The 27,035-nt window shown below is 37.0% G+C and overlaps 1 protein-coding gene across 6 annotated transcripts in view; it reads right to left on the bottom strand.

Moving 5' to 3' along the window:
• The window catches only part of LOC144978583 (KICSTOR complex protein ITFG2-like), a 67,395-nt gene that overhangs the window by 33,477 nt on the left and 6,883 nt on the right, over positions 1-27,035 (bottom strand). The window contains exons 2-8 of one of the 6 annotated variants that reach the window (XM_078924851.1): positions 23,029-23,197; positions 22,574-22,672; positions 19,818-19,859; positions 12,818-12,889; positions 10,562-10,652; positions 5,347-5,477; positions 2,993-3,657 (exon numbers count right to left, since the gene is read on the bottom strand). In XM_078924851.1, the coding sequence (XP_078780977.1) occupies positions 2,993-3,657; positions 5,347-5,477; positions 10,562-10,652; positions 12,818-12,889; positions 19,818-19,859; positions 22,574-22,672; positions 23,029-23,157 (1,229 nt within the window). In that variant the 5' untranslated portion in view covers positions 23,158-23,197. Of the gene's footprint in view, positions 1-2,992; positions 3,658-5,346; positions 5,478-10,561; positions 10,653-12,298; positions 12,747-12,817; positions 12,890-19,817; positions 19,860-22,573; positions 22,673-23,028; positions 23,198-27,035 lie in introns of those variants that run through there. The other 5 variants (XM_078924854.1, XM_078924853.1, XM_078924852.1 and 2 more) reach the window with 5 other exon arrangements.

Below are 27,035 nucleotides of genomic sequence, written 5' to 3'. Positions count from 1 at the left end.
ACACAAATAAACGTGGAAAACAAATAAAATATAATGAAAAATAACTTGTATCGTCTGTAGAGGATAGGGCGCCCCGGGGTGGGGGGGGGGGGGGTGATCTGACTGATAAGAAAAGGTCAGCGTCAGGGAACAGAACCTTCCAGAAAATAATGGAAGATAAAAGACATATATTATGATATATACGTGGTAGTAGTAGTAGTAGTAGTAGTAGTAGTAGTAGTAGTAGTAGTAGTAGTAGTAGTAGTAAGTTGTAGTGAAACAGTAGGGGGCGTGGTGAAAAAGTCACGGCGGAGGTGGGGTTGGGGGGGGGGGGGGGGGGGGGTTGTTGAATGAACGAAGGTCGAATCTTCGCGAAGGAAATACGAACGGTCGGATGGCTGGCGATGTGATAGGAAAGTGGAATATAGATAGATAACTATGCGATTACGTGCTCTCTGTGTGGGATTGCTTACGTTGGTGAGACCGGAAAGAGGCTGGGTGACAGATTCGTGCAGCACTTGCGCGACATATCGAACTGTGCAGACACTTCAATCTGCCGGACTACTGCGATGTACAGCGCGTGCGCGCGCGCGTGTGTGTGTGTGTGTGTGTGTGTGTGTGTGTGTGTGTGTGTTTAGTTTTTTCCATTCGGACACTTCCACCCGCCGACGTAGGGAAACTCACCTGATCAAGTCGTTGGGAACACTGACTCCACGCGGACTCAACACCAGGATTGACCACCACTAACCTCCACTTCGTATCCCGCTGTGCAACCACCTCTTAGTCAATACTATCTTTGAGCCTTTTCGATGTCAACGTCACCCATATTCATAACCACTGCTGCCACTACAGCTACTGCTGCTGCTACTAATACTACTACTACTACTACTACCACTTCTACCACCACCGCCACTACTACCACCACCACCACCACCACCACCACCACCACCACTACCACCACTACTACTACTACTACTACTACTACTACTACTACTACTGTTCATACAACTACCCCCCCCCCCCTCTCTCTCTCTCTCTCTCTCAATTCCCCCTCTCTACCGGTCCGCCCCCCCCCCCCCCCCTTTTTTCCCTTCTCTCCCCTCTTTTCTATCTATCTATAGATAGTATGCAGATGACGTCACTCATGCCTTTGTTATTGTTTTTTGCCATCCGCGTCTGTGAGTTGTTCTCACTAAACTGTATTAACCAGACTATAAAAGTTCATGGTTACACAGAGTTCGTGTGTTGGTCCGTTATACTTCCGGATGGCAATGTTGTGAACTCCTTGGCCAAGCGCATTCTATCTATATTCCACTTTACTATCACATCGCCATCCGACCGTTCGTATTTCCTTCGCGAAGATTCGACCTTCGCTCATCCAACACCCCCCCTCCCCCGCCCCACCTCCGCCGTGACTTTTCACCTCGCCCCCTCCAGTTTCACTACAGCTTTCTACTACTAACTACTACTACAACTACCACTACTACCACTACAACTACTACTGCCACTACTACTACCACTACTGCTACTGCTACTACTACTACTACTACTACTACTACTACTACTACTACTTCTACTACTACTACTACTACTACTACTACTACTACTACCACCACCACTAATATGTCTTTTATCTCCCACCCACGTCTTATAGTCGGTGTTACGATTTAAGAAGCCGTACTTTAAAATTGCGTTCACAAGTTCAGTTATTTTCAGTATATTCTTATAATATAATAAATAAATAAAATAGAATTCCCTTTATTCATGGAAAATTTGTATCCAGGGTCTATACCAAGGGAAGGCTGGAATAACCTAGGCATCAGCCGCAGTTCAGCGCCACAAGTCGAGCTAGGGCGAGGTGACTAGCTCAAGGTCAAACAGGACAGCGGCGGCGGTTGATCGAACTCGGTACCTTTCGGGTACGAAGCAAAGACCGTACCGCTGAGCCACACTGCCCAAAAATAGAATAATCTATTCGTTATCAAGTTTCTCCTCCTTTCCGTTATTTATTATCATTATCATTATTATTATTATTATTATTATTATTATTATTATTATTATTATTATTATTATTATTATTATTATTGTTATTATTATTATTTTGCATGACAAAAAAAAAAAAAATTTTTAAATCCTCATCAATAGAATGGACAAAGTATTATAAAAGAATCGTAACAGGAAATATTATATAACACATTTTCCTCTTTTTTTTTCTTTATATTAAGCTATAACGAAAATATACAGGGAAAAAAAAAACAATAAAAACAAAAAAAAAAAAACAACAAAAAAAAACAACAAAAACCCAAAGAAATAGAATGGACAACATAAAATAAAAAAGAATCTTACGGTGGCTTGAAATAACGAGTCATATCGTTGCCCCAACGGCATCTAACGCGTTAGAAATCAAACTTATCTAAGTGACCAAGTGTTACTGTGTGCCATCGGATAAGTTGGCCTGAGAGCCTGGGATTTTAATTGTTTTGTTTTTTTAATGGTATACTTTAGGAAGTGACGAATAAGTGTGAAGAGGTCTTTGCACTGACGAACAGGTCCAATGTTCGTCAGTGCTGATCAATGGTGGGCAGTGGCACAGACCGAAGAGAGGTTGTCTGTGGGCAGTGCCACCTGTTGTTCAATACTGACCAATAGACACCAGGTTATTGGTCAGTACTGACCTCCAGGCACTGGCGTCTGTTCGTCAGTACTGACCCGCATGTGCTAGCGCCTGGGAGTCAGTACTGACCAATAGCCCTAGCCTATATATATATATATATATATATATATATATATATATATATATATATATATATATATATATATATATATATATATATATATATATATATATATATATATATATATATATATAAATGACTGTAGTTTCTGAAAGAACCAAAATATGAAATTTGATAATTTTCTACCTTTTTCACTTTAAAACCGATTTTCTTGGCTTTCCAAATTCTGACTTAATACCGTTTGGAGGTGTGGGGTCAAATGTGATAAAACATCTTACCAGTCAAACGAAAGGTCAAGCTCTGTGAAGTTTCTTCCTTTAGAGGCCTTCCCCACTGCAGAGTTGATCAAATCTTCCGTCATTCCTTCTCCTCTACCACCCATTGTTTTCAAACTCTGATCTAACTTCTCAGCACTTCCTGTCAGCACGGGAAACTTGAAAACAGAGCTACCCAAATCCTCTTCAGATGAACACATTATCTGAGATGAAGCCTTTCTACTCAAAGTAGATGTTTGGTCGGCATCAGAGACAGACTTTTGTAATTTCCCCCTACTCCCTCGACTAGATCCTTCTATCCCCTTAGGACTTATATTTTCTAAAGAACGATGAGATACCTCAGAGTGAGAGGACACTGTGTCTGAATTATTATTTTCAACTGGTCCAGGGCTATTTTGACTTCCTGAAAAGTCAAAGCTATGTAGGGACAAATTCAACTTTGATGAAGAGTTGCGTCTGCTTACACCACTTGCTCCAGCAAAACTACCACTTCTTTCAAGAGATGTGAGACCTTGACGAAGACCAGAAGCTCGAGTATTGATTTGTCCCTCAGATTTGACATGTCTAAAAGATGGTTTGACTTTTAAAGACACATATGTACCACCCGGCTGGGAGACCATTAATTCTGGGAGAATATGAGTGCTATGGTTAATTGTGATGTTTCCAATCTGTGAATAAACATTGATTTTCAATGATAAGAATATATTTTTAAAATAAAACTAATTTTCTAAATAAAAGAAGAAGAAGAAGAAGAAGAAGAAGAAGAAGAAGAAGAAGAAGAAGAAGAAGAAGAAGAAGAAGAAGAAGAAGAAGAAGAAGAAGAAGAAGAAGAAGAAGAAGAAGAAGAAGAAGAAGAAGAAGAAGTAGACATCTTATAACCCCTTTCCATTAATTACTTGTCAATATATATGCCCATAATGGATCACTTTATTGTACTGGTGGGGGTGCTTGAGGCATATCATAGGTAAAGGAGTAATTCCGGTTGACCGTTACCTTACCAGACCATCTCGGATGTCGATCCGCTACGTCGGTGCCTTGAACAGCCCGCCCTGATATGTGACGGAATGGAGATCAAACCCGGTGCCTGAATGGCTCAGCCATCCCAGACTCCATACTACTACAACATGATGATCTTCTTCTTCTTCCAGCTTATCCCGCATTTTGCAGGGTTGCCATAATGAATGCCACATCTCCATGCATCTTGGTTCATAGCATCATCTTCCTCCAGGCCCAGTTCTTTCATATCATCCTTTACCCTATCCATCCATCTAGTCTTCGGGCATCCCATTTTTCTCTTTCCAGCTAATTGATGTATATTCAATACATTCTTTCCCACATACTCCCTCTCTCGTCTCTTAACATGTCCAAACCATTTCAATCTATCTTCTCTCATTTTTATTGATACATTCTTTACTTCAGTCACTTGAATGTGACGTTGGGAATCTAGCACCTGCAGACTTTTTTAACTGACCAATTTTGATCATTGATGGCTCAAAAGATTCATCTCGATGGCAATTTGCGGCCGCAAATATCAGGGCGATCCGCAAATTGTGGCAAATTTCCCAAAATTGGCAAATCATGGAAAATTTTGGGAAAATTGGCAAATCGCGTGGCAAATTTTGGGGGAAAAAAAAGAAGCGAAAACAAAATAACGAAAAAAAAAGTGCGAAACTTGAGAAATGTTGCAGCTTTGCCTGGGCCCAAACCAAGGGAAGCTACTCTCTATGGATAATGATCCTTTAAAATCTTTGTAACAACGCTATTGTGTAAATTAATAAATGTAGCCTTCTTAAATGTAATAAATGGTCTTATATATTTTTTTTTTTCTGTATCGCGTGTTAATTTTTACTGAAACGCTTAGTTCTCCTCGGCAAATTTTTTGGCAAATTTCTTGGCAAATTTTGGGGGTTTTTTTGGGCAACTTTTGGCAAATTTTAGGCCCCAATTTGGCAAAAAATGCAGATGACAGAATACATAATAAATAAAATAGATGACTGCCTGTTTGTAAAAGCCTTTATTTCTCTGCAACTATTGCGAGTTTTCCACTATTATATTAAAAACAATTCATCATCAAATCAAGAATAGACAATACTATCGTTGTTAGATTTAATACTTTATCTAATGATAATGATATAAATCTAGTTACAAGGAACAAACATGTGTACAAGATGACATTCAAGTTTGAGTTGCATCGCTGTTATTGCTCTCTTGGGGAAAACAAAATTAGGATGTCAGAATAAAATCAAAACCTATCATTAGAATGAATATAAAGCAGTACAGACTGTTGTTACATAATATTCCAATATTTGTTTTATTCATAACAAGTATAAACAATGGTTGAAATTTAGCCATATTACCTGTTCAGCAAGTTGCCATTTTTGAGAGAGGACAAAATGACCACCATGTGAATCGGATGTCTCTTGCCATCTAAATGCCCGAACAACCCTGTCAGCGTAACCAATAATCATCTCAACATGACCATCCATGTCTAGAAAATTGTAAATTCAAGTGAAAAAGAACAGGGTGTGAGAATTGCCAAAGACAATTACTTCATCACTTCAGGCATCCTAGCCCTTGACAAACAAGAGTAGATTTCAGTGTAAACAAAGATCACATTTTAGAGGGATAATTTGGGTTCAGGCACTGTAAACAAACATCACATTTTAAAGTGACAATTTGGGTTCAGGCACTGGTCTAAGATAAAGATCTGAAAAAGTGTCTATGAAAGAGTGCCAGACAGGCTGATTTTTTGGGATTGTTATTTTCAATTATTTTTGATACACAACCTTGGGGTGCACCAGTATATGTAATTATACAGGAAGACACGTTTTGTCCTAATTGAACATACTGCACTCTCTCCATAAGAAATTCGAGCACCCAATCAATTATATACTTGTTTAAATTCAGACTAATCAATTTTTGAACACCAAACTGAGGTTGCATTGTATTGAACGCTGAAGAAAAATCTGCAAAAAGCAATCTGCAATAGCTCTAGTGTGATCTAGATGCCTGTATAAGCAAATTGATCACTATCACCCAATGGCATAAACTGGTTCGTAATTTTAATAAGAACAAGTTTTTCAAAAGATTTCATGACCATTGAAGTCAGTGCAATAGGTACAATTTTAATCGATAATGAAAAACTCAAGGAAGTGTCAACATTTAAATACTTGGGTGTTCTGCTTACCTAACCAAAGACAGTACCAGTACAACTGAGATTAAGGTAAGAACAGGAATGTTAACAGCAACACTAATGATACCAGAGCTGCCAACTTGCCAAAATCCGTTTGGGGGACAATTGACATTCATTTCAGCGGCACTTCAGTGATGCATAAAAGTCTATTTAGACCTACAGACAACTTCATCAAGACAATTGTTAATGAACTCATACGTACTATTTATAACTATATTAGCATATTAGAACACTTAAAACTATCATTTCTTACCTATTTCCTCATATATGACAGTTATAGTTATAGACAGTCTGTGTGGTAATGGCACAAAAGTACTCAAATGATACAGTAGTATGTGTAAAAATTTACTGATTGATTTGAGACTAAAAAGGGGGGTCAAATAATAAAAGAAGACTCAGACCCTGACAGTTTCAGAGCAAGGCATTGAATGGATGGATTTAGCCCTGAAGGACCCCTTCCCCCCAACCCTCACTCAACCCAACACACACAATCACAAAGGTGGCATATACACACACACACACACACACACACGCACTGCGAAAATTAAATAGGGAGAGTAGTTCACACTACATAATAATACTACCGATACATTGGTTATTGAGCCCAGAGTAGACAATAATACTACCAATAACTAAGGTCATTGACCCTAAGTATATAATAATGCGTCGGTCACTGACCTTCCTAAAATATAATATTAATTGGACATCACTACAAATAGACTAGCACCACTTCTGTGGCTTTTTAGGTCATTTCCGTTTGTTTGTTTGTCCGTGGCAAGCACACTATTTGTGACTGGCAGCTCTGCTATACTGACAAAAATATGGAAAAGTCCAATCAATCTTGAAATAAAAATTAAACTGTACAAATCAATGGTACTTTCCATCTTACTGCGAGTCATGGACATTAACTATGGAATTAGAACGTAGAATCTCTGCTTTTGAGATGAAAAGTTATCGGATACAGATCACGGAACCAATAAAGACATGCTGGAAGAGGTGCAGGATCATGCAGGACGACAGGAACCCCTCATCATCACAGTTAGGAGGAAACTATCATGGTTTGGCCACAATGTGAGGCACGAAGGTTTGTGCAGAACGGTGATGGAAGGCACCCTGGAAGGAGAAAGAAGAAGAGGAGAACAAAGGAAAGTTTGGATGAACAATTTCAAGAAATGGACAGGAATGAAGATGGAAGAACTCTTGAAGAAGGCCAGGAATGGCGGAAAATGGTGAGAGCTGCATCCCATGTATCCCCCCGACTATCATCAGATCATGGGATGAATGAATGAATGAATAGGTCTGAGATCGTTCATTGATTCAATTTTTATTTTTTTTCTGGAACAGGAATAATTTTTGAATTGCAGGGATCGAAATGTATTAGAGGGACATGTTGAAAATATGTGTGTAAATGGGGGAAAGCTGATGGGCACATTCTTTTAATAATTTTCGTTTCAACCCATCTAAATTTTCCTTTCAACCCATCCGCCCAGCAGCCTTTCTCTCATTTAGAGATTTAGTACCTACAGAGGTCGACAAGACCTTCCACCACTCTCACCAGGAGACAACGGGTTTGTGCGCAACAGCACAGACTCAGATTGGAGACCTGCCAAAACCGTACAGGCCTCAGATGAACCTCGCTCATACGTGACAACAACAGTTAGACGTAACCGGCGTGACATACTAAAACCTGCCAACTGTTACGCAAGGAACCACGAAGTACGAAGTACCAAACGTAATCGAAAATGCCAACGATCGAGCAGAGACGTCTCGCGTGGACTTGAACCAGCCAGCAGAGGAACCAGAAACGCAGTCCACAACAGTTCCATACCTCATGCGCAGCGGGAGAACGGTAATTCAACCAGCAAGATATCGCCAACAATGAGATGAGAAAAAGAAAGTTTATACTATAACATAGTTTGAAAGTTAATGAGTACAACTAGCTACTCATCAGTGGTGTGATTAGTTTATTGTTAAAATGTAAATTACGTCATCAGTGTTGTGTTAATTTTGGTTGAAATTTTAAGTCACGGCATCTAGTTGCAGTGGGATCCTAAATATATTCATATTTTCGAAATAATTCACGGAATACAAACATTCAACATTAGTAGAAATCACTTTACTATTTAGAACTGGATTGAAAGCAATACGACATAGAACGAGAACTTTATCAAAATCAAAACAATTCAAATCAAAAGTTGATAAACTGAATATAAAATGTCGAATGGAACAAACGATTGGAGAACTTACATTTAAAACATTATTATGTGATTCTTAGAGAAGAGATACAGTACTAATTTCAAAAGAAGGGAGATGTTACATATCATTAATAGAATATTAGATATATCGATTATGTAATCGTCCTCTTGTTGACTAGACCCAATTAAAGATGGCCGACTTATTATCATGTGTTCCTTGTTGATGTTTATAAATTAAGATTACTTGAGCTGGACAATATAACAGTACTTGTAGTAGTAGAAGAAGTAGCAGTGGTAGCAGCAGCAGCTGTAGTGGCAGCAGTAAGAGCAGCAGTGGTTTTGAATATGGGTGACGTTGACATCTAAAAGGCTCAAAGATAGTACTGACCAAGAAGTAGTTGCGCAGTGGGATACGAAGTGGATGTAATGTTAGTGGTGGTCAATCCTGGTGTTGAGTCCGGGTTCCCAACGACTTGATCAGGTGAGTTTCCCTACGCCGGCGAGCGGAAGTGTCCGAATGGCAAAAACTAAGCACACACACACGCACGTAGTGGTAGTGATGATGATGTGGTGGTGGTGGTTGTAGTAGTAGTGATGATGATGATTATGATGATGTGGTGGTGGTTGTAGTGGTAGTGTTAGTGATGATGATGTGGTTGTTGTAGTAATAGTGGTAGAGATGTTGGGGGATGATGGATGCCAACCTTAAATTTGGCTCACAGGAGTTTCAGACACCACTCGTAGGAATTTCAATGCCGAAAGAGGAATTTCCGCACACAAGAAAAAGGAATTGGAATGGTATTGTGTTTACATAGATAACTGATTAGAATTATATTATGATACATAAACACATTGCCAAATACAATCCCAAAGTTTCCTTATTTCAATGAAGTAAAGCGCCAAAACCTAATGGTAGAGATTGTAGTACTGGTGGTAGTGAAGATGATGTGGTGTTGGTGGTTGTTGTTGTAGTAGTAGTGATGATGATATGGTGGTGATGGTGGTTGTAGTACAAATGGTAGTGATGATGATGTGGTAGTTGAGGTTGTAGTAGTAGTCGTGTAGTGATGATAATGTGGTGGTGGTGGTTGTAGTAGTAGTAGTGGTAATGATGATGTGGTGGTGGTGGTTGTAGTAGTAGTGGTAATGATGATGTGGTGGTGGTGGTGGTGGTTGTAGTAGAAGTGGTCGTGATGATGTGGTGCAGATGGTTGTATTAGTAGGGTAGTGATGATGATGTGGTGGTGGTTGCAGTGGTAGTGATGACGATGTGGTGGTAATGGTGGTTGTAGTACAAATGGTAGCGATGATGATGTGGTAGTAGTGGTTGTAGTAGTAGTGGTAGTGATGATGTGGTGGTGGTGGTTTTAGTAGCAGTGGTAGTGATGATGATGTGGTGGTGGTTGTAGTAGTAGTGGCAGTGATGATGACGTGGTGGTTGGAAGGGGTATCCTTGGAACAAATTGACCTCACCGGAATTTGACGGAAGTTGCCCGGAACCCGGAATTTTTTACTCCAGACCGGAGTTTTTTCCGGTGAAACCGGAGTTTTGGCATCACTGTGGATGTCATAGTGGTAGTGATGATGTTGTAGTAGTAGTGTTAATGATGATGATGTGGTGGTGGTTGTTGTAGTAATAGTGGTAGAGATGGGGAAGTAGCCAGGCTTCTGTACCATCAAGAGGAGGCATTTGGGTGGCGGAAATCGACTTCGGTTGAGAACCTGCCTAACAGCAATGTTGCTTCATCAGTGGGGACTTTCCACCTGTCCCACATGTACACATTATGACAAAGACCCCAAGACCACAGAGCATCTAGTCCATGAAACTGCCATGAAGGCAGGTTCATGTCCGTAAATGACTGCGGCAAGGAATTTGCAGCCTGGATAGAGCATAACATAGTAGTGTGACGCCATAAGCTGCTGCCTGCTGGAGTTTTGGTGGAGGAGTATGGAAAGAGAAATGAAAACTAGTCTTGGGGACAGATGACAAAAATGGCTTCCAACAGCCTAATGAGCTGATTAAGCACCAAGAGGCTATTAAAAAAATATTAACATTTTTTTAAATTAATAAATTAATAATAATAATAATAATAATAATAATAATAATAATAATAATAATAATAATAATAATAATAATAATAATAATAATAATAATAATAATAATAAATGACCTCTATAACTTACCAATATCTGCCAGACACATGACTCTTGCATTGGCTGGGACCTCTTGAGTTAATATTGGCCTTTCCCCACCTTCCTCAGTTGAAATAAAATTCTGAGAATGTATTTTATAAAAGGGAATCAAACCCATTTATTATATTTAACTATCATTAATTAGGATTAAAAAAAACAAATAAAAACAAATAAGAATCTTTATTCCTTATGGTAAGAATTTCACAATTAACTAAAACAGAACATAGTCGTCTTATGCTAGTTCTAAAACATAATACTCATAAAAGAAAAGAGGTATACTTGAGAGTTTGTATAAAAGGATTTCCTTACAATCAGAATTTATCTAATCAAACTGTCATCTGCATTTTTTGCGGCCACAAATATCAGGGCGATCCGCAAATGTTGGCAAATTTCCCAAAATTGGCAAATTGTGTGAAAATTGGCAAATCGCGTGGCAAATTTTGGGGAAAAAAAGAAGCGAAAACAAAATAACGAAAAAAAAAGGTGCGAAACTTGAGAAATGTTGCAGCTTTGCCTGAGCCCTAACTAAGGGAAGCTACTCTCTACGGATAATGATCCTTTAAAATCTTTGTAACAACGCTATCGTGTAAATTAATAAATGTAACCTCCTTAAATGTTATAAATTGTCTTTGATATATTTTTTTTCTGTATCGCGCGTTAATTTTTACTGAAACGCTTAGTTCTTCTCGGCAAATTTTTTGGCAAATTTTGGTCTTTTTGGCAAATTTTGGGGGTTTTTTGGGCAAATTTTGGCAAATTGTAGGTCCCAATTTGGCAAAAAATGCAGATGACAGATTAAATATTCTGCACATAAAGAAAATTAAGGGAATGAAGAAGTCTTTTCAAATTATAGTAGGGCAATGAGAGTTAACGTTAGAGTGACAAAGTGAATGGCAAACAAAACGAGAATTTGAAAAATCAAAAGTCACCTGTATTAGTGAGAGAAAAAAAATCTACAAACAAAAATTATGTTTAAAAAATTAAGGAATTTGCTGATGAAATGCTATACATTCACAATCAAGGAAGAAATCTCCCTTGAAGAAAATATTAAAACAAGTTGCTTGTATTTCTCATACAGAAATTTAGATAGCCTTTGTCATTATGTCACATATTTCAAATAACATTCAAATAATACCTATATTCTGAGTGAAAATACCCGCTTTGGGCAAGTTCAGATGACAATTTTCTATGTGAAAGACATCCATCTGTATTCAATCTACACAGTAGGGTTTGGACCATGGCTTACATAGGCTTTGGACTCCTCCTATAAAGCATAGACCACAGACAGGATTCCTCTAATTGCCTCCATGTAAAGCGAGTCATTTGTATACTCGAACTAGCCTTCAGATCTAAACTGCCATGTATTACATGGTATACCTTTTTTTCCCTTGAGGAGCCCATGTGTGATATTTGTCACTGATTACCCTTACAAGAGTATGTCATGACAATCTCCAACAACAATGCGGATTTTCCTTTTTGTAACTAAAAACATTTCTATCCATTATTTTTCTTGGTTTTGTTTACACAGTTTTGTTCCCGACAATTTGCTGTTTTCTTTTAGATCGTTCAATCTTAGACCTGTAAATAAGCTCTATAAAAATTGACTGAAACTGAAACTCTTCGTATCAGAAAAATCCAAAGAATCGAAATGAATAGTAAACAGCAAGCTTGCTTGAGCAAAACAATGGCAGAAATCTAATTTGAGTGGGAATTAATTAGGCTACTTACCATTGTTTCTTATAATTAGGTACCCAATCAGTGAAGAAACTAGAAACGGTCAACCAGTTTGTTTACAATGTGAGGCAATCGTGATGTGCTTAGTGCTTGTAGCAATCATATAACTTTCGATTGGAAGGTGTCTACATAACGCACTTCCAGCGTTCGCATTTTACTTTTTCATACTTTTAAGTTCCACCAGGTAAATGAAGGCTGTGTGAAAATACACTGGGATGTGTTCAGACATGGCAATTCTAAAAAGTGTCGCTTAGCCTTGGCAATATATCCATCGTTAATATAAACGGCCCATGAAGCTAGGCGTAGCGCTGTGGAACATTCCTAATTACTTTACGGTCATTTGGCTACGATGCATGAATTCTTTCTTTCTTCATTTCTTTCTTTCCTTTTTTAAAATATTTGAATTTGACGAATTGACTGATTTCAGTTAATCGACTGAGAATTTACAGGTCCATCATTGCAGTTCAATTGCTGAAAGAAGTGGAAAATATAAAAATAATGCACCAATCATACCTGACTCGCAGAGACAGAAGACACATCATAAACATAGCACCATCCTTCTGCAGTCATACAGACAAGATTATTCTAAAAATAGAATTTTAAAAACATTTACAAATTATAAGCAGGATGAATAAGATGACCCTTCTTTTTTTCTCTTGATAATAGAAGATCTTAACAGCTCTAGATTCTTTGAAATGAATGTTCCATGTTTGTGAAATCTGTTTGTTTGTTTTGTTTTTAAGGGTTTTACGGCGCTTGCAACACATTTAGGTTATATCAATAACTGTAAAACTATTTTGTACTATCGATCTGATACAGTTATTGATTTGTGAAATCAATAACTGTATCAGATCGATAGTACAAATAGTTTTTGGTCACGCCTCATAGGTTGGTCTGTAATGTATCGATTAATAAGTTTAGTTGTATTTATTTAATGTTTAGTTGAAAACCTCCCACAAACAGTAAACCTCATTCGAACTCAACAAAATCAACACAAGTACTGCATGTGTTGTGGTAATGACCACTGAGGTGTAACGTGCAAATTTATAAACACTGAATGCCATTTATGCCATAAAACGGGACACCTGGCAAAATGTGGTTTACAATGAAAAGAACAAGAATCAACCATCGACCTTCAAATCAAATGCAACGTCGTCCGTTTGAACAACAAAAATTTCGTCAACATCGGCAACAACAACGTCAACAACAAGAGGAACAGTGACACCTCAGCGTCAGAAAAATACACAACAAGGGCAACATCGACAACATAGGCTACAGCATGATCAAAATAAAACAGTGGCAACCTCAACGTCAGCAAAATACACAAGGGCAACATCGACAGCGTAGGCTACAACATAATCAAAATCAAAACAGATGTCACAATTTGGAAAAACTCAACACCAATGAATCATATTATCTGCATCCTGAAGCTGACTCAGAAACCTCAAACGATATGTTTACTATTAGAGGTAAAACCAGTAAGCCAATCACGGTTGATCTACAATGCAATGAACAAAACATCACCTTCCAGCTAGACACCGGGGCAGCAGCATCAGTCATAACGAAGTAAGAATTCGATAAACATTTCAATGATCATAACTTTTCCCTTTCAGAAATTCAAGTCCAAATTTACACTGGTGAAAACGTTCATATGTTTGGGAAATGTGAGATGCTAATCAAATGTCAAAATCAAACCAAAACGTTGAAGGAAATGGTCCACCCTTGATGGGGCAAGACTGGCTGCAGAATTAAAACTGGATTGGCCGCAACTAATTCCAAACAACAGCATCAACAACATCAATAACACAAGGGATGACCTCGATAAAAAACTGCAAAAACATACTGGAGTTTTCAATGACAATGCAGGAACACTCAAGGACCACGTAACAAAAATCAACTTAAGGGACAACACTCCTATTTTCAAAAAGGCAAGGCACCCATTTTTTGCGTTGAGGAAGAAAATCGAAGATGAACTGGATCGTTTAGAACGTGAGAAAATCATTAAGAAAGTAGAACATTCAGAATGGACAACACCCATAGTACCAGTGATTAAAAATGACAAAACGCTAAGAATCCGTGGTGATTACGAAGTGACCGTAGTAAACAAAGTCATCACAAAGGAAGACTTAGCTTTCCAACTGTCTCATGGACAAAAATTCAGTTCAATTGACTTCAGTCATGCATTTACAAAACTTGTCTTGGACAAAGCTAGCCAGGAAATAACAACAATTAACACTTACTGTGGACTGTACGCTATGTTACGATTGTCATACGGAATTTCTTCCTGCCCTGCAATTTTTCAAAGGACAATTGAAAATATTTTCAGAGGCATTCCCAATACAGTGATTTATTTTGACAATTTGTATTTAACTCTTTAGTTGCCACGGTCGCCGCACGGCGACCAAAAAAAAAGGTCGCTGAGTTGCCACGGTCGCTCCACGGCGACCAAGGCGAATAATTAATTCTACGAGCAGTAATTATACTGCTGAACTGTCATACATCTCACTGACGGCTATTGACAGCATTTTCTCCTGCATTCATGATTTCAATTCGATTTTTACATTGGTTTTTTCGTAATTTTCCGTTGCCAAGGCTTTGTTTGTATTCCACTATGGAATCAGATGAAGAGATTGATGTGTATAGACATGATAGTGACTCAGGAGATGAATTTCTATCAGAATTGGAGATTACGGACATTGAATCTAGTTCGAAGAGTGAAGAGGGAGGGTCAGACAGTGATTTTAGTGATGTTCCAGGGGGTCGTGGGGACAATTTACAGAATGTAAACAGAAGGGGGCGTGGCACAAATGCTCGAGATGATGGTAACTGGTAACCAATGGATATGGAATGTATTGACACATGAAGAGACTCATAATCCAGCTGAACGGCTCATTGAGGTTGAAAACAATTCTGGAGCAAGGAATGTTGGGTTTAATGAAGAATAGGTTATCTTGTGAAGTATTTTCAGCTTTTTTCCCCCGATGTTTTGGAAGAGGAAATATGTTACTTATTTTTTCTCCCTCCCACCCCCACACAAAGAAGAAAAATAAACACAGTAAATGAAGAGATATCAATATGATATTTTCTGTACTTTTTGTTCAATCATTACTCAACAACATACAACAATAAAAAACATTTTTATTCATATATGGTGGAGATACAGGCCCATAAACACAGAAATGCATGAAAAATGAATATTAATTAGATATCCAAGATGGCCGCCAAGGTCATGTGACCTAATTTGCATATCACATTACGTCAAACTGTACCTACATCTATTCTTATATACCTATGAAAATATGAAGTATGTCTGATGATTACTTTTTTTTTAGTGATTTTTTTTCTGAAAGCACTCAATTTTCGTCCATTTTGGCCAAAAGGCTTGGCAACTGGGATTTCTTTTACTGCCAGGATGCTTGGCAACTAAAGAGTAACTGGTTCAACAGATGATGAACATTTAGATACCCTCAGGAAAGTTCTTCAAAGATGCAAAGAAAAAGGTCTAAATCTCAAAAGAAAGAAATGAGAGTTCATGAATTATAAAACCAACTTTTTAGGGTACAAGCTCACAAAGGATGGATTACTTCCACAACCAGAGTAGATAGAGGCAATTAAAAATGCACCCATTCCAAACAACTTACAGAAACTAAGAGCCTATCTGGGCATGGTTAACTACTATTCAAAGTTCAGTTCCTACCCAACCTTGCAAACAAACTAGCACCACTCTATGGGCTCCTGAAGAAGAACGTTCCTTGGCACTGGGAAAAATTACAACAAACAGTTTTCGAAAACTCAAAACAAGCTCTAATTTCTGTCAAACTTCTCGTGCATTTTGACGCTGCAAAACAAATAACTCTGACTTGTGATGCATCGCCGCATGGTATATCTGCAATAATCGCACACATTTTTGACAACGGTGGAAGAAAAACCCATTTCGTACGTTTTAAGAGCATTTGACCCCGCAGAAAGGAATTATTCCTAACTCGATAAAGAAGACCTCAGTATAATTTTCGGTTTGAAAAAGTTCCACAAATTTCTCTATGGTCGATACATCATCATCAAAACTGATCACAAAACACTGCTAGGTTTGTTTGGCGATCACAAGCCAATTCCTGAGCATTCGTCTTCTAGAATACAACGATGGGCACTTATACTGGGCGCCTATGACTACACTCTACAACACATACCAGGTCATTGAAACAATCAAAATGGTCTCAGCAGACTACCATTACCGTTTTGTACACAAACGCAACCAGCACAACTCCCCGAGGATGTTCTATATGTCTTCAACGTAATCGACTCAACACCAGTGACAAGTTCAACTATCGCCTTCGAAACGAAGATGGATCCAACACTTAGCAAAGTCTACGACTACTGGACTACTACGACTACTACGCATAATTCATCTTCAGAAGATGAATCGCTTCAACCGTACTTCGTTCATCGTGCAGAACTCAGCATCGACAATGAGTGTCTCCTCTGGGGCATTCGTGTTATACATCCAAAACTTTGCAAAGGCATCCTTGATCTTCTCCACGAAGAAAACATCGGAATCATCCGTATGAGGGCACTAGCACGTAGCTATGTGTGGTGGCCTCACATCGACAAAGCTCTTGAAAATGTGGCAAAATCTTGTTTCGAGTGTCTGAGTATGCGCAACGCACCACCATCAACACCTCTTCATCAATGGATCTGGCCCAGCAAACTGTGGCACCGCATCACATCGATTTCGCCGGACCGTTCCTAGGAAAAATTTACCTCGTAATCATGGACGCACATTCAAAATGGATTGACGTCCACATCATGGATATATATACAACCTAAAGCAACATCTCTAAACTGAGAAATGTTTTTGCTACTCATGGACTTCCTGATATTATCGTTTCAGACAATGGACCTACATTTTGTTCACACGATTTTCAAACTTTCCTTATTCTCAATGGTATCAAACATATCAAAACAGCACCATACCATCCAGCAACCAATGGGCTTGCTGAAAGAGCAGTAGGAATTTTCAAAACTTAAATGAAAAAACTGACAGGTGGAACACTCTAAGATCGTGTCAATCGTTTCCTCATAAAATACCGCTCCACACTACAATCTAAAACTGAAATGACACCTGCTGAATTGCTTATGGACAGAAAAATTAAGACTCGTAACGACCTGATTCATGATTCTGTACATGCAAATGTCACTAAAAATCAAAATACACAAAAAGTTCACCATGATAAGAAATCAAAATTCAGACAGTTCAACACTGGTGAAGATGTAGTTGTTAAAATTCATTCTTCTAATATTCCAAAATTTGTCCCAGGCAAAATTATTGAACAAACAGGACCTGTATCCTATAAAGTACTTTCAAATGGAATTCTCAAGAGATTCCACGCTGATCAAATCCATAGCACTAGATACTCTAGTCCTACTACTACTAATGTAAATGAGCAATACATGCCTATCAGAAATGACTTCTAAATTCAGAACCATGACTTGCCTATTCCTATTCCCATTCAAAGTGAATTACCTATCACTAGAAATTATCTAGCAATGACTATGAAAAATGTTTTTTTCTCTTTTTGAGGAAAATTTTGTCTGAAATCAAAGCCCTATCTCCACTGAGTAAAAATGTTTTTGAATTTTGAAAATCCATTCATAAATAAACAAGTTATGCAGTTTCAAAGGTGTCATTTATTTGGATGACCCGCAAAGAGGAAAAAAACGCGAAAATATGGGACGCTTTTTCGGCATTTTTTCGACCTTTGGTTGTATCTTGCTTAATAAGTGGATTAAAAGATTGAAATTGGCAATTTTTTGGCAAATTTGATACAGAAAATGATGAAAACACACACACACACACACACACGAGAGAGAGAGAGAGAGAGAGAGAGAGAGAGAGAGAGAGAGAGAGAGAGAGAGAGAGAGAGAGAGAGAGAGAGAGAGAGAGAGAGAGAGATTGCGTACATAAACGAAAGAAATAGAGAAGGAAAAGAGAAATTGGACAAGGGGACAAAGGTTACTGATGGAACGTGACTTGGAACACAATAATTAAACCCATGCTGAGATTGTAGATCATATTGCAATCGAAAACTTTTAACATTATAATTTCTTAAATTCTTGTAAATTTAACAGTCAAATTATCAGCTGTTTATTGAACTCAAACGCAATGGCAGACGATAAACACCCCTCTGCCAGTGAGACCGCGCAGACATTTTGACTAGTCATGAACTTTAAAACGAGGCCAACCAATCAGAAAGCGCTTTGCCACGACGCGCTCATTGTCAGTTTGGTGCCAAATCGTTATGAACTTGTGATTCGGGCTGTAGGGGGCAAAATGGCTTTGTCTTTTACGAATGAAGAGCAAATTAGGATGGTGTTTTGTAAAATACGGGAAAAGTACTCGTCATATTCATATGAAATTTTACAACCAAAAAGAAGAAATGTTCATGTATTACCTTGTCAGCGACAAAACCTACACGCCCGGTAGTTTTAGAAATATTTTACTCCAAAGAGTAAAAATCTATTTTTAACGGTCCTCTGGTAATCGCACGAGTTTTGTCGCTTGACATAATCTAAAATGACCTTTTTTCTAACTGTGTGACAACTTTCAGTCATATTCATCGATAAACAGCGTCGTAATTAATTTTTTAAAATAGCATATACGAAACGGCTTCGTCCCATATTTTGTCGCGAATTTGGGCACTTCGTGAGCGAAAAAGAGGCCTAAAGATTTGTGCGGGATAGTCATTGCTAAATTATCCTTTTACTGAAAATCAAAGTGAGAAAATGACTGTTGATATAGAAGAATCAAATGATTACCATCCATCTCAAATTTCAACACCAACTGAAAAAGAATCAAGGCTTAGCAGCCCAAATCTGCCACCATTACGCAGATCTGAAAGGATTTGTAAACCTCCTGAGAAACTTGACCTGTAATGTATACGCTATATTTATGAGTAGTAAATCACTACTGTATCTCACTCACACTCACAGTAAATGAGTACCATTCTGGTAAATACTTCTAACAGGGATGGAGGACAATGTTACACTATATAAAAATAAAAAAGTAATAAAATTTTAATCATTTACTGTATGGTAATCACTATTGTAATCAGTAATCCCAAATCGCAAATTTCTGATTTTGATTCAGTTTAAAATGAACCCCTTATGTCTTCAACGTAGGATGGAGGGATGTAATGTATCGATTAATAAGTTGAGTTGTATTTATTTAATGTTTAGTTGAAAACTGCCAAACTGGCCACACTCCACATTGTTTTTAGTTTGAGTTGAATAGAAACCTTTTTCCGATTATCATCTAACAATCTTGTGAAGTTCCTTGAGGTTTGACTGAAATATAATTATTATTACTATTTGATAAAACAATATCAATACAATACATGGCCCATTCAAATTCTCAACTTGTCTTTGTTAGAGATTCAAAACTGAATAACTAGTATTTCACTTTTCTGCAAAATTCTGATTTCAAAATTTAATAATATGCATAATATAATATACACACCTTTTTATTAAGCAATACTGCTCCCACAGAAAGGCAAGTCAACTGTTAATTTAGAAAATCAAAATGGAAAAATATGATCAAACTAAATTTTCAAAGTTCAAAATGTAACAAATTCATTGTAATAAATTCTCATAAGTTGATTAAAATCATAGATTTAGAGCAAAAAAGGAAATGATCATTTAAAAGAAAACTGGGAAATACTTAATTCCCATATGTTGATAAATATCATAGATAAATTAAGAGCAATAATGTAAATGGTCATTTAAAAGAAAACTGGGAAATACTTAATTCACGTGTGTTGATGAAAATCAGAGATCTAAGAGTAAAAAAGGAAAAGGTCATTTAAAAGAAAACTGGGAAAGACTTATCTGTCCCAGCAGTATTACCCATGACTGCAATTAACGCAAATTAATTCTATTTTAGCCACAAAAAGCTGTAATTTTCTTCATCTTAGACTCAATTTGTTACAAATGTATTACTCTTTCTTTTCTTGGTACTCAATATTAGATTTCAGCATTTAATTGCCACTCTCCCCTCTGACTATTGAGTGTAATATGTAGTAATAGATGAGTTAGCGAAAAGGCACACAGGCACAATTGACACAAGGACAGAATGTTTATAGAGCAACATCCATTCCAACTCACATTACATTACAATACACTGGAGACAGCACTGAGGAGGAGGGGGGGGGGGGGGGGGGGGGGGGGAGGAAGGAGGTGTTTTAAAAAAAAAAAAACTTGGTTGCATTTATTTTGTGTGTTTTGTTTTTTTTCTCATTTTTGTTTTCTGTTGATTATTTTGTTGTTTGTTTGTTTGTTTTTTTTTGTTTGTTATTTTTTGGTTCCAAATTCGGAATTTTAAGATTTTATTTTTTAGTAAAAATGTGCTTATATTACTCTGAAAAGGATTATTATGTTTGAATTAAATGCGGTATATCACTTCTTAACCCTACAGCTGTCAGGGCGGATTTTATGTTGACTCAATGTATGGTATTGTCAGGAAAAAACTGTCATTTTCATCACTTTCAGTAACAATTAGTAACTGCGGTTAGACTAACTTCTGGAGAAAATAAATAGCATCAATTTTTTAGGAATAGAAAAAAGTCCTTCAGAGCCATGGGGCCCATGGAGCCAAAGCCACTAGTCTATCGCAAAGCACTTTCCATTAATTGCTGGGTAGACAGGGGGGGGGGGGTCAGAAAAAAATCTCAACTGCAACCAGGATTGATCTTGGTCCCTTTGGATGTGAAGCGAGTGCTCTACCAACTGAGCTATCAGGACCTCCAAAAAGGAATGGAAACAACTATCAAATTTTGACAATATGTTTTTGAGTGAAATCGGCCCTGTCACCTCTAGAGTTAAGTATGCACAGTGTTATCAAAATTGATTCATGAAATTTCAAAGGACCTCACATGTTGTTTAACATAATTGAATTTTGTAAAACCAGCCGCAAATATTTGGCTTTGCAATTTCCTATGACAAAAGTTTTGCAATTTTCTTCCATGGCAAATTTTTGCAACTTTTGGGGATTAAAATGGCAAAAAAAAAAACAACTGCGCAGACAGACTTATCTACCATGTGGAAGATTGGCACTGCACTACTTTTTTTGACAACTGAAATTATTATTTTGTTTTTGGTTGATATTTTTTTGGTACTTTAAACCCTCTAAATCAACAAATTTCATAATGCATAACAGTCAACAATAAGTGGAAATTGACAATTCTGTTATTTCAGTTTAACAGCAAACAAGCCTCCAGGCAAACAAACAGTGGCAGCAACTCCAACTTATGATTGTCCCATTCAACGTAATCATCTCCACAAATGAGGATTCACCAGTTACTAAGCATATTAACCAATCAGTATTTCCTGCCATTTACAACTGTTCCGTCCCATTGACTATTTATTTCCAATCAACAAAAAGGCTGAGTAACCCTTAATAAATGCCAAACACACAAATAGATCTGACCCAGTTAATGAGTATTTCTCACAATATTTTGACACAATGATGAAGGAATAATAGCACTGTGACACTGCATTTTTTTCAATCATTTGTGTTAAAATTGTGAGTAATGGTCAGGATCTATGGGTTGTTTACTTCGGGTGATAGGCAAACACTTCAGGTGACTGTGGGTCTTCAGTTCATGGTTATCATTTGATTTTAGGGGCAAAATATACTATTTCGAGAACTAGTTTTAATAAAATATATGATAATTAATGTAATTTTCAAAAGTGTATGCGCTCTATGTTGAGTGAATGACTTGAGACCCATACTATAAGATAATAGTAAAAAAAAAAGGTATCCGTATCAAGAGCTTGACAATCATAGAAACAAAAAGTCACAGAGAAACTATCAATTGCTTTCAAAAAGCTTCCACCTTGGTTCAACAGATGATTGTGATTAATGATATCAGAGTAATCAAAAATTTAGGGGGTGCTTCGTTACAACATGACTAGCCATGAAAATGAAATGCACTCTCTTTCAATGGAACAATGACTAAAACCAATGTTGTGACCTTGAGCAAGTTACCTAGCTCACTTATCAGTGCTGCACTGCGACTGACACCTGGGTTATTCCAGTCTTTCCTCTGAACAGAGCCCAAAGAAAATTTCCCATTAGGGATAAATAAATTGAAATTCATTATTTATATCAATGAAAAAAAGACTAATATGAAAAAAATTAAGAGGGTGCCAAGCAAACGTTATGGTCATGTAATGAATTAATGAGTGATGGAAGACTAGGGGATTGGGTTTTATTACCATTCCTAAGACAGTGATCTTCCTCCACGGTTGATTTGCCGAATCCCCTTTGAATATACCAATATCACCAGCAATACTTCCAACAATGAGCTCATTTGCCTAAATGGTAAGAAAAGTGTAGGTCATCATTAAAATCAACTTCAGAGTCATGCCATTGCCTTACAAGACCATACATTAGTGTTGACTGGAACTGGAAGAAGAAGAAGAAAAAGAAGAAGAAGAAGAAGAAGAAGAAGAAGAAGAAGAAGAAGAAGAAGAAGAAGAAGAAGAAGAAGAAGAAGAAGAAGAAGAAGAAGAAGAAGAAGAAGAAGAAGAAGAAGAAGAAGAAGAAGAAGAAGAAGAAGAAGAAGAAGGATGGTGTGGAGGTGGAGGAAAATGAACATGACAACAACAGAAAAAAAGTGTAAATATGACATGATAGATAATAATATTAAAACTCGTTTATTAATACTTACCAAATCATTATCAACATCTGCTAACAATATCGTTTGAGGAATGACATTGCCTTTAAATTCAACTTCAATGTGTTCAACAAGTGATACAGTTCTCATTTTCAAGGATGAGCGTTTCATGTCAGGATCCATGACTTGAATGTGCTGAACTAAGTCTCCCTACGCAGCATGACTGGAACAAGAAAGACAACTCTCCAAGATTGAAATGAAAAGAGGAAAAGTAATTTTGATGCATTGGGCCAGCGACACCAGAGTCTAACCCTGTTTATGTAGAATCAAATGGATAATAGTAACAATTACTAGCTATCCTTCGGATGGGTCAATAGCAGGTGACCTTTTTCTATGGACAAGCATGTTTTATTTCTCACATTATCAACAAAATCATAAAGCTAGGATTGTCTAACATTCACTATCCACATTCTCACAATTTATAATAAAACAATAAGCCTATCCACGCTAACGACGAGACATCCCCAATCAATCATTTAAAATGAAATCAAGACTTCATAAAACACTAAGATATATATATATATATTATATATATATATATATATATATATATATATATATATATATATATATATATATATATATATTATATTTATATATCCTTTCTTTAAAAAATATAGCATTGTGGAGAACATTGTGCTTATTTGAGTCAATAAAAAAATATTGTACAGCGCACAACTCTACTGAAAGACTTGAAAATTAGAAATGTATTTTTTACAGATAGATAAACAGATACTTTGATTTCCTTTTATAATTTAAAGTCAGTTTGAAAGTTCGTTGAGTCAAACCGATATCATGAAATATGTACCGACGACACTAACACTCTCAAAAACAACCAATTTCGTCACTGTATAAAGTTGTCAGTTTGGCGTTTTTACGCAAATCGTCGCATTCGAAATAATGTATTCACTTAATTACTTTAAGGATTTCAGATATACACTAAGCTTTCAACAGTTTTCATCTATTTATGACATCAAGTATTATTATTGCCCCTTTGATGCTTTCAATGTGATGGTTTCGGGTGGATAATACCCAGGTTTAACGTCTTTGGTAAAAATTAAAAAATAATAATAATCTAAAAAACCGAAATTTAAAACAAGAAAATAGAAGTTGCATTGAAGGTAAAAGAAAGACCTTATTAAATGTTATGTCAGGTGGCTCCATAACGCAGTGGATAAGCTGTCAGACTCTAACCTTGAAAGTACTGGGTTCAATCCCATTGTGGACATTTTTTTTTAAAAGTTTACTTTATTGAGAAAGACATCATTTTCGTTGTTATAGTTACTGGACCTTAAAAAACCTTAAATTAATCTATTATTATTATTATTCATTATTATATTTTTTTTAAAAACAACATCGGTACCATTCAATGTGTTATCGACGTGCATTTATATGTAAACTTCGATTGTTATCATTTTATAATATATCATCATCATCAATGTATTCGTTTACCGCGTCTTTGTCATTTTATTGGGGGGGGGGGGGTCTGCTTTTTTTTCTTCTTTTTCTTTTTTGTTTGTTTTTGTTGTTTTACAAAAACTTCCTGTCCCATCATTGTTTGTGTCTATTTACCTTATCTACGCCATTCACACTACACATCTCTCATTCGTTCTTAGTGTCTTATTCATCATGTTTTGTTGATAAAGGGGAAATCAGAAACGTCCACAGTATGTCTTCGTCTATTAAATTGAGGCTTACAATTCAACATATCGTTATTTTTTCCTTCGAGCTTCAAGCAGCTACATTTTCATTAATCAACCAGCACTGCCAACGGAGGTGCATAAAAATGGTACGTTTTTGTACACCTCCAGTGGAGGTGCATAAAAACGGTGCCAAACGCCACCAAACATGATCACCAGAGTACTGTACCGTAAGGTAAGTTCTCGATCCCAGGATCGTCTTTCAACTCTGCTCACATCTGCTACTTCAGGTTTATTTTCGCAGTTGATTTTCTTACCACATCCTGTTTTCACACAAGGACAACTATATGTTGCTGTGTCACAGGTCAGAGGCTATAGCGGCTTACACTTCATGTTGGGCCACACAGAAAAATCAACAGAGGATGTACCAAGTTACACAAACAACGTTGTTTACCAATCTGCCCTCATAAAATGATGGTGGGTATAATATCGAATGAAAATAGTTCCTTCCCCGCGAAATTGCGAGCTTTTTACTAGTATATATATAAAGGTGAAACGCCGCAAGGATGAGAGATAAAGGGAGAGAGAGAAGAGAGAGAGAGAGAGAGAGAGAGAGAGAGAGAGAGAGAGAGAGGGGGAAGGGAGAAGGATAGAGTGAGGGAGAGTATGTTAAAGAGGGGGGAGATAGATAGGGAGAAAAATGTGAAGACTAATGTTAATACCCTTTGGTTTCAGAGTGCCTAGTCGGATAATAAGTTTCCTCTCAGTGCGGATTCGACTCTGAGTGTCAGAACAGTGTCTCAGTACGAAAACTGACATGTCTGATTATTGGTGTCCAGGAGATGTGAAATGGTCAGGAACAGGTTTCTGCTGAGATGTACCTCTCAGGTGCTCCCTAAAACGGTCAGACAAGCGTCTGGCTGTTTGACCGATGTAGAACATATCACATTTTCTACTTTTTTTTTCCTACTATTTAATGGCATATATATAACATTCCTGGAGGTGCAAGTGAATGAACCCGGAATATTTCATTCACTTAAGGTGAAATGGAAACTTGCTGTTCTGTTAATGTAAGGGCGATTTAAGCACTTCCTAATGCAGGGAAATGTACCAAAGGCGGAGGTTAAGGGGGACTGTCTTTTAAGCGACTATGTACAAGTTGATCTCTAACATAACTGCTGAATCTTTCGAATTTTTCGTAATTTTAGACAAATTTTGTGGCCATTTACGAAATTTTATATTGATATACAATGCTCTCACACACCCATACATACATACACATACACAATTAGACCCTATCACCTTTCAAATTAATGGGTTCTTGAAGGCTTGCAATGGAGACAGTGTGAGTTACTCTCATTGTCAGGGAAAGATAGTTATTTTTCTTATGTGAACCTCCAACTAATTGCAACATAAATATTTTTTTGGGGTCAGATTGTAGAGCGTAATTCACTGATTGAAATGATCCATTGTTTACCATTATAGAAGGGTGCTAACATAATTAAATTTAACATTGAAAATTGAAAAAAATAGCAAATGCGGTAAAACAGATACAACTGAAGCAACATACTTTGGTCTGACCTGCACAATGGATAAAATTTAAAAAATCAAACTGCATTCCACTCTCTCCCCACCCATCTCTCTGGCTCATCCCATTATCTGTCGTTACGCTCGAACAATGGGATGCCCACGCAGGTGGCGAAATATGGCTACACACAAAGATGGACAAAATATTATTATCATTATTAATATTAATATTTTATCATCGAAACTGAAAATAAAGACTTTGAATTTTCGTCAGTTTATTGTGAAACATATGGATGAGTTTTTAGGGGTTTTATTCTGAGGCTAATGATTTAGTAGTGATAGATCACGTGAAGTTAAATTTGCCAATTTTTCATGCTTTTGATTGGCCACATGGATTTTCTTATATTCTTGGCCATCTCGCAGTCCCGTTAACGGAGACTATCAATCAAGTCATAGTCACACATTTTAATGTAAAGTTAAGTCTGTTTGCAGGATTTATGTTTTTTTCAAGTGTGATATCAATTCAATGCCTAATTTCAGTACAATGCAAGGTAAGAAGTATATTTATTTTTTCATAAAATCTGATGTTCTGAATTTAATAACTGACCTGGCATTCAAAACTAATCAATTGAAGCACTCTCTCAATAAACATACAGCTTAATTAACAAGACTATAAAGTGTTATATATGAAAGTATGGAAACCTGTTGGCGTCATGTTTTACAGATTGAAGAACAAACTGCGTTATCGGCGACCTATGTTGCGATGAGTAAAGTGTTAGCATCTACTGCTTATCCAAATGTTTTATATGTTTTAGATATATAAAATAAATAATT

The sequence above is a fragment of the Berghia stephanieae genome, chromosome 8 (assembly GCF_034508935.2).
Source record: "Berghia stephanieae isolate SIO BIC M18660-M18661 chromosome 8, UCSD_Bste_1.3, whole genome shotgun sequence".
NCBI classification, from domain to species: domain Eukaryota; kingdom Metazoa; phylum Mollusca; class Gastropoda; order Nudibranchia; family Aeolidiidae; genus Berghia; species Berghia stephanieae.
The sequence above is the reverse complement of the archived record's forward strand: the minus strand, read 5'-3'. Positions and strand labels throughout refer to the sequence as shown.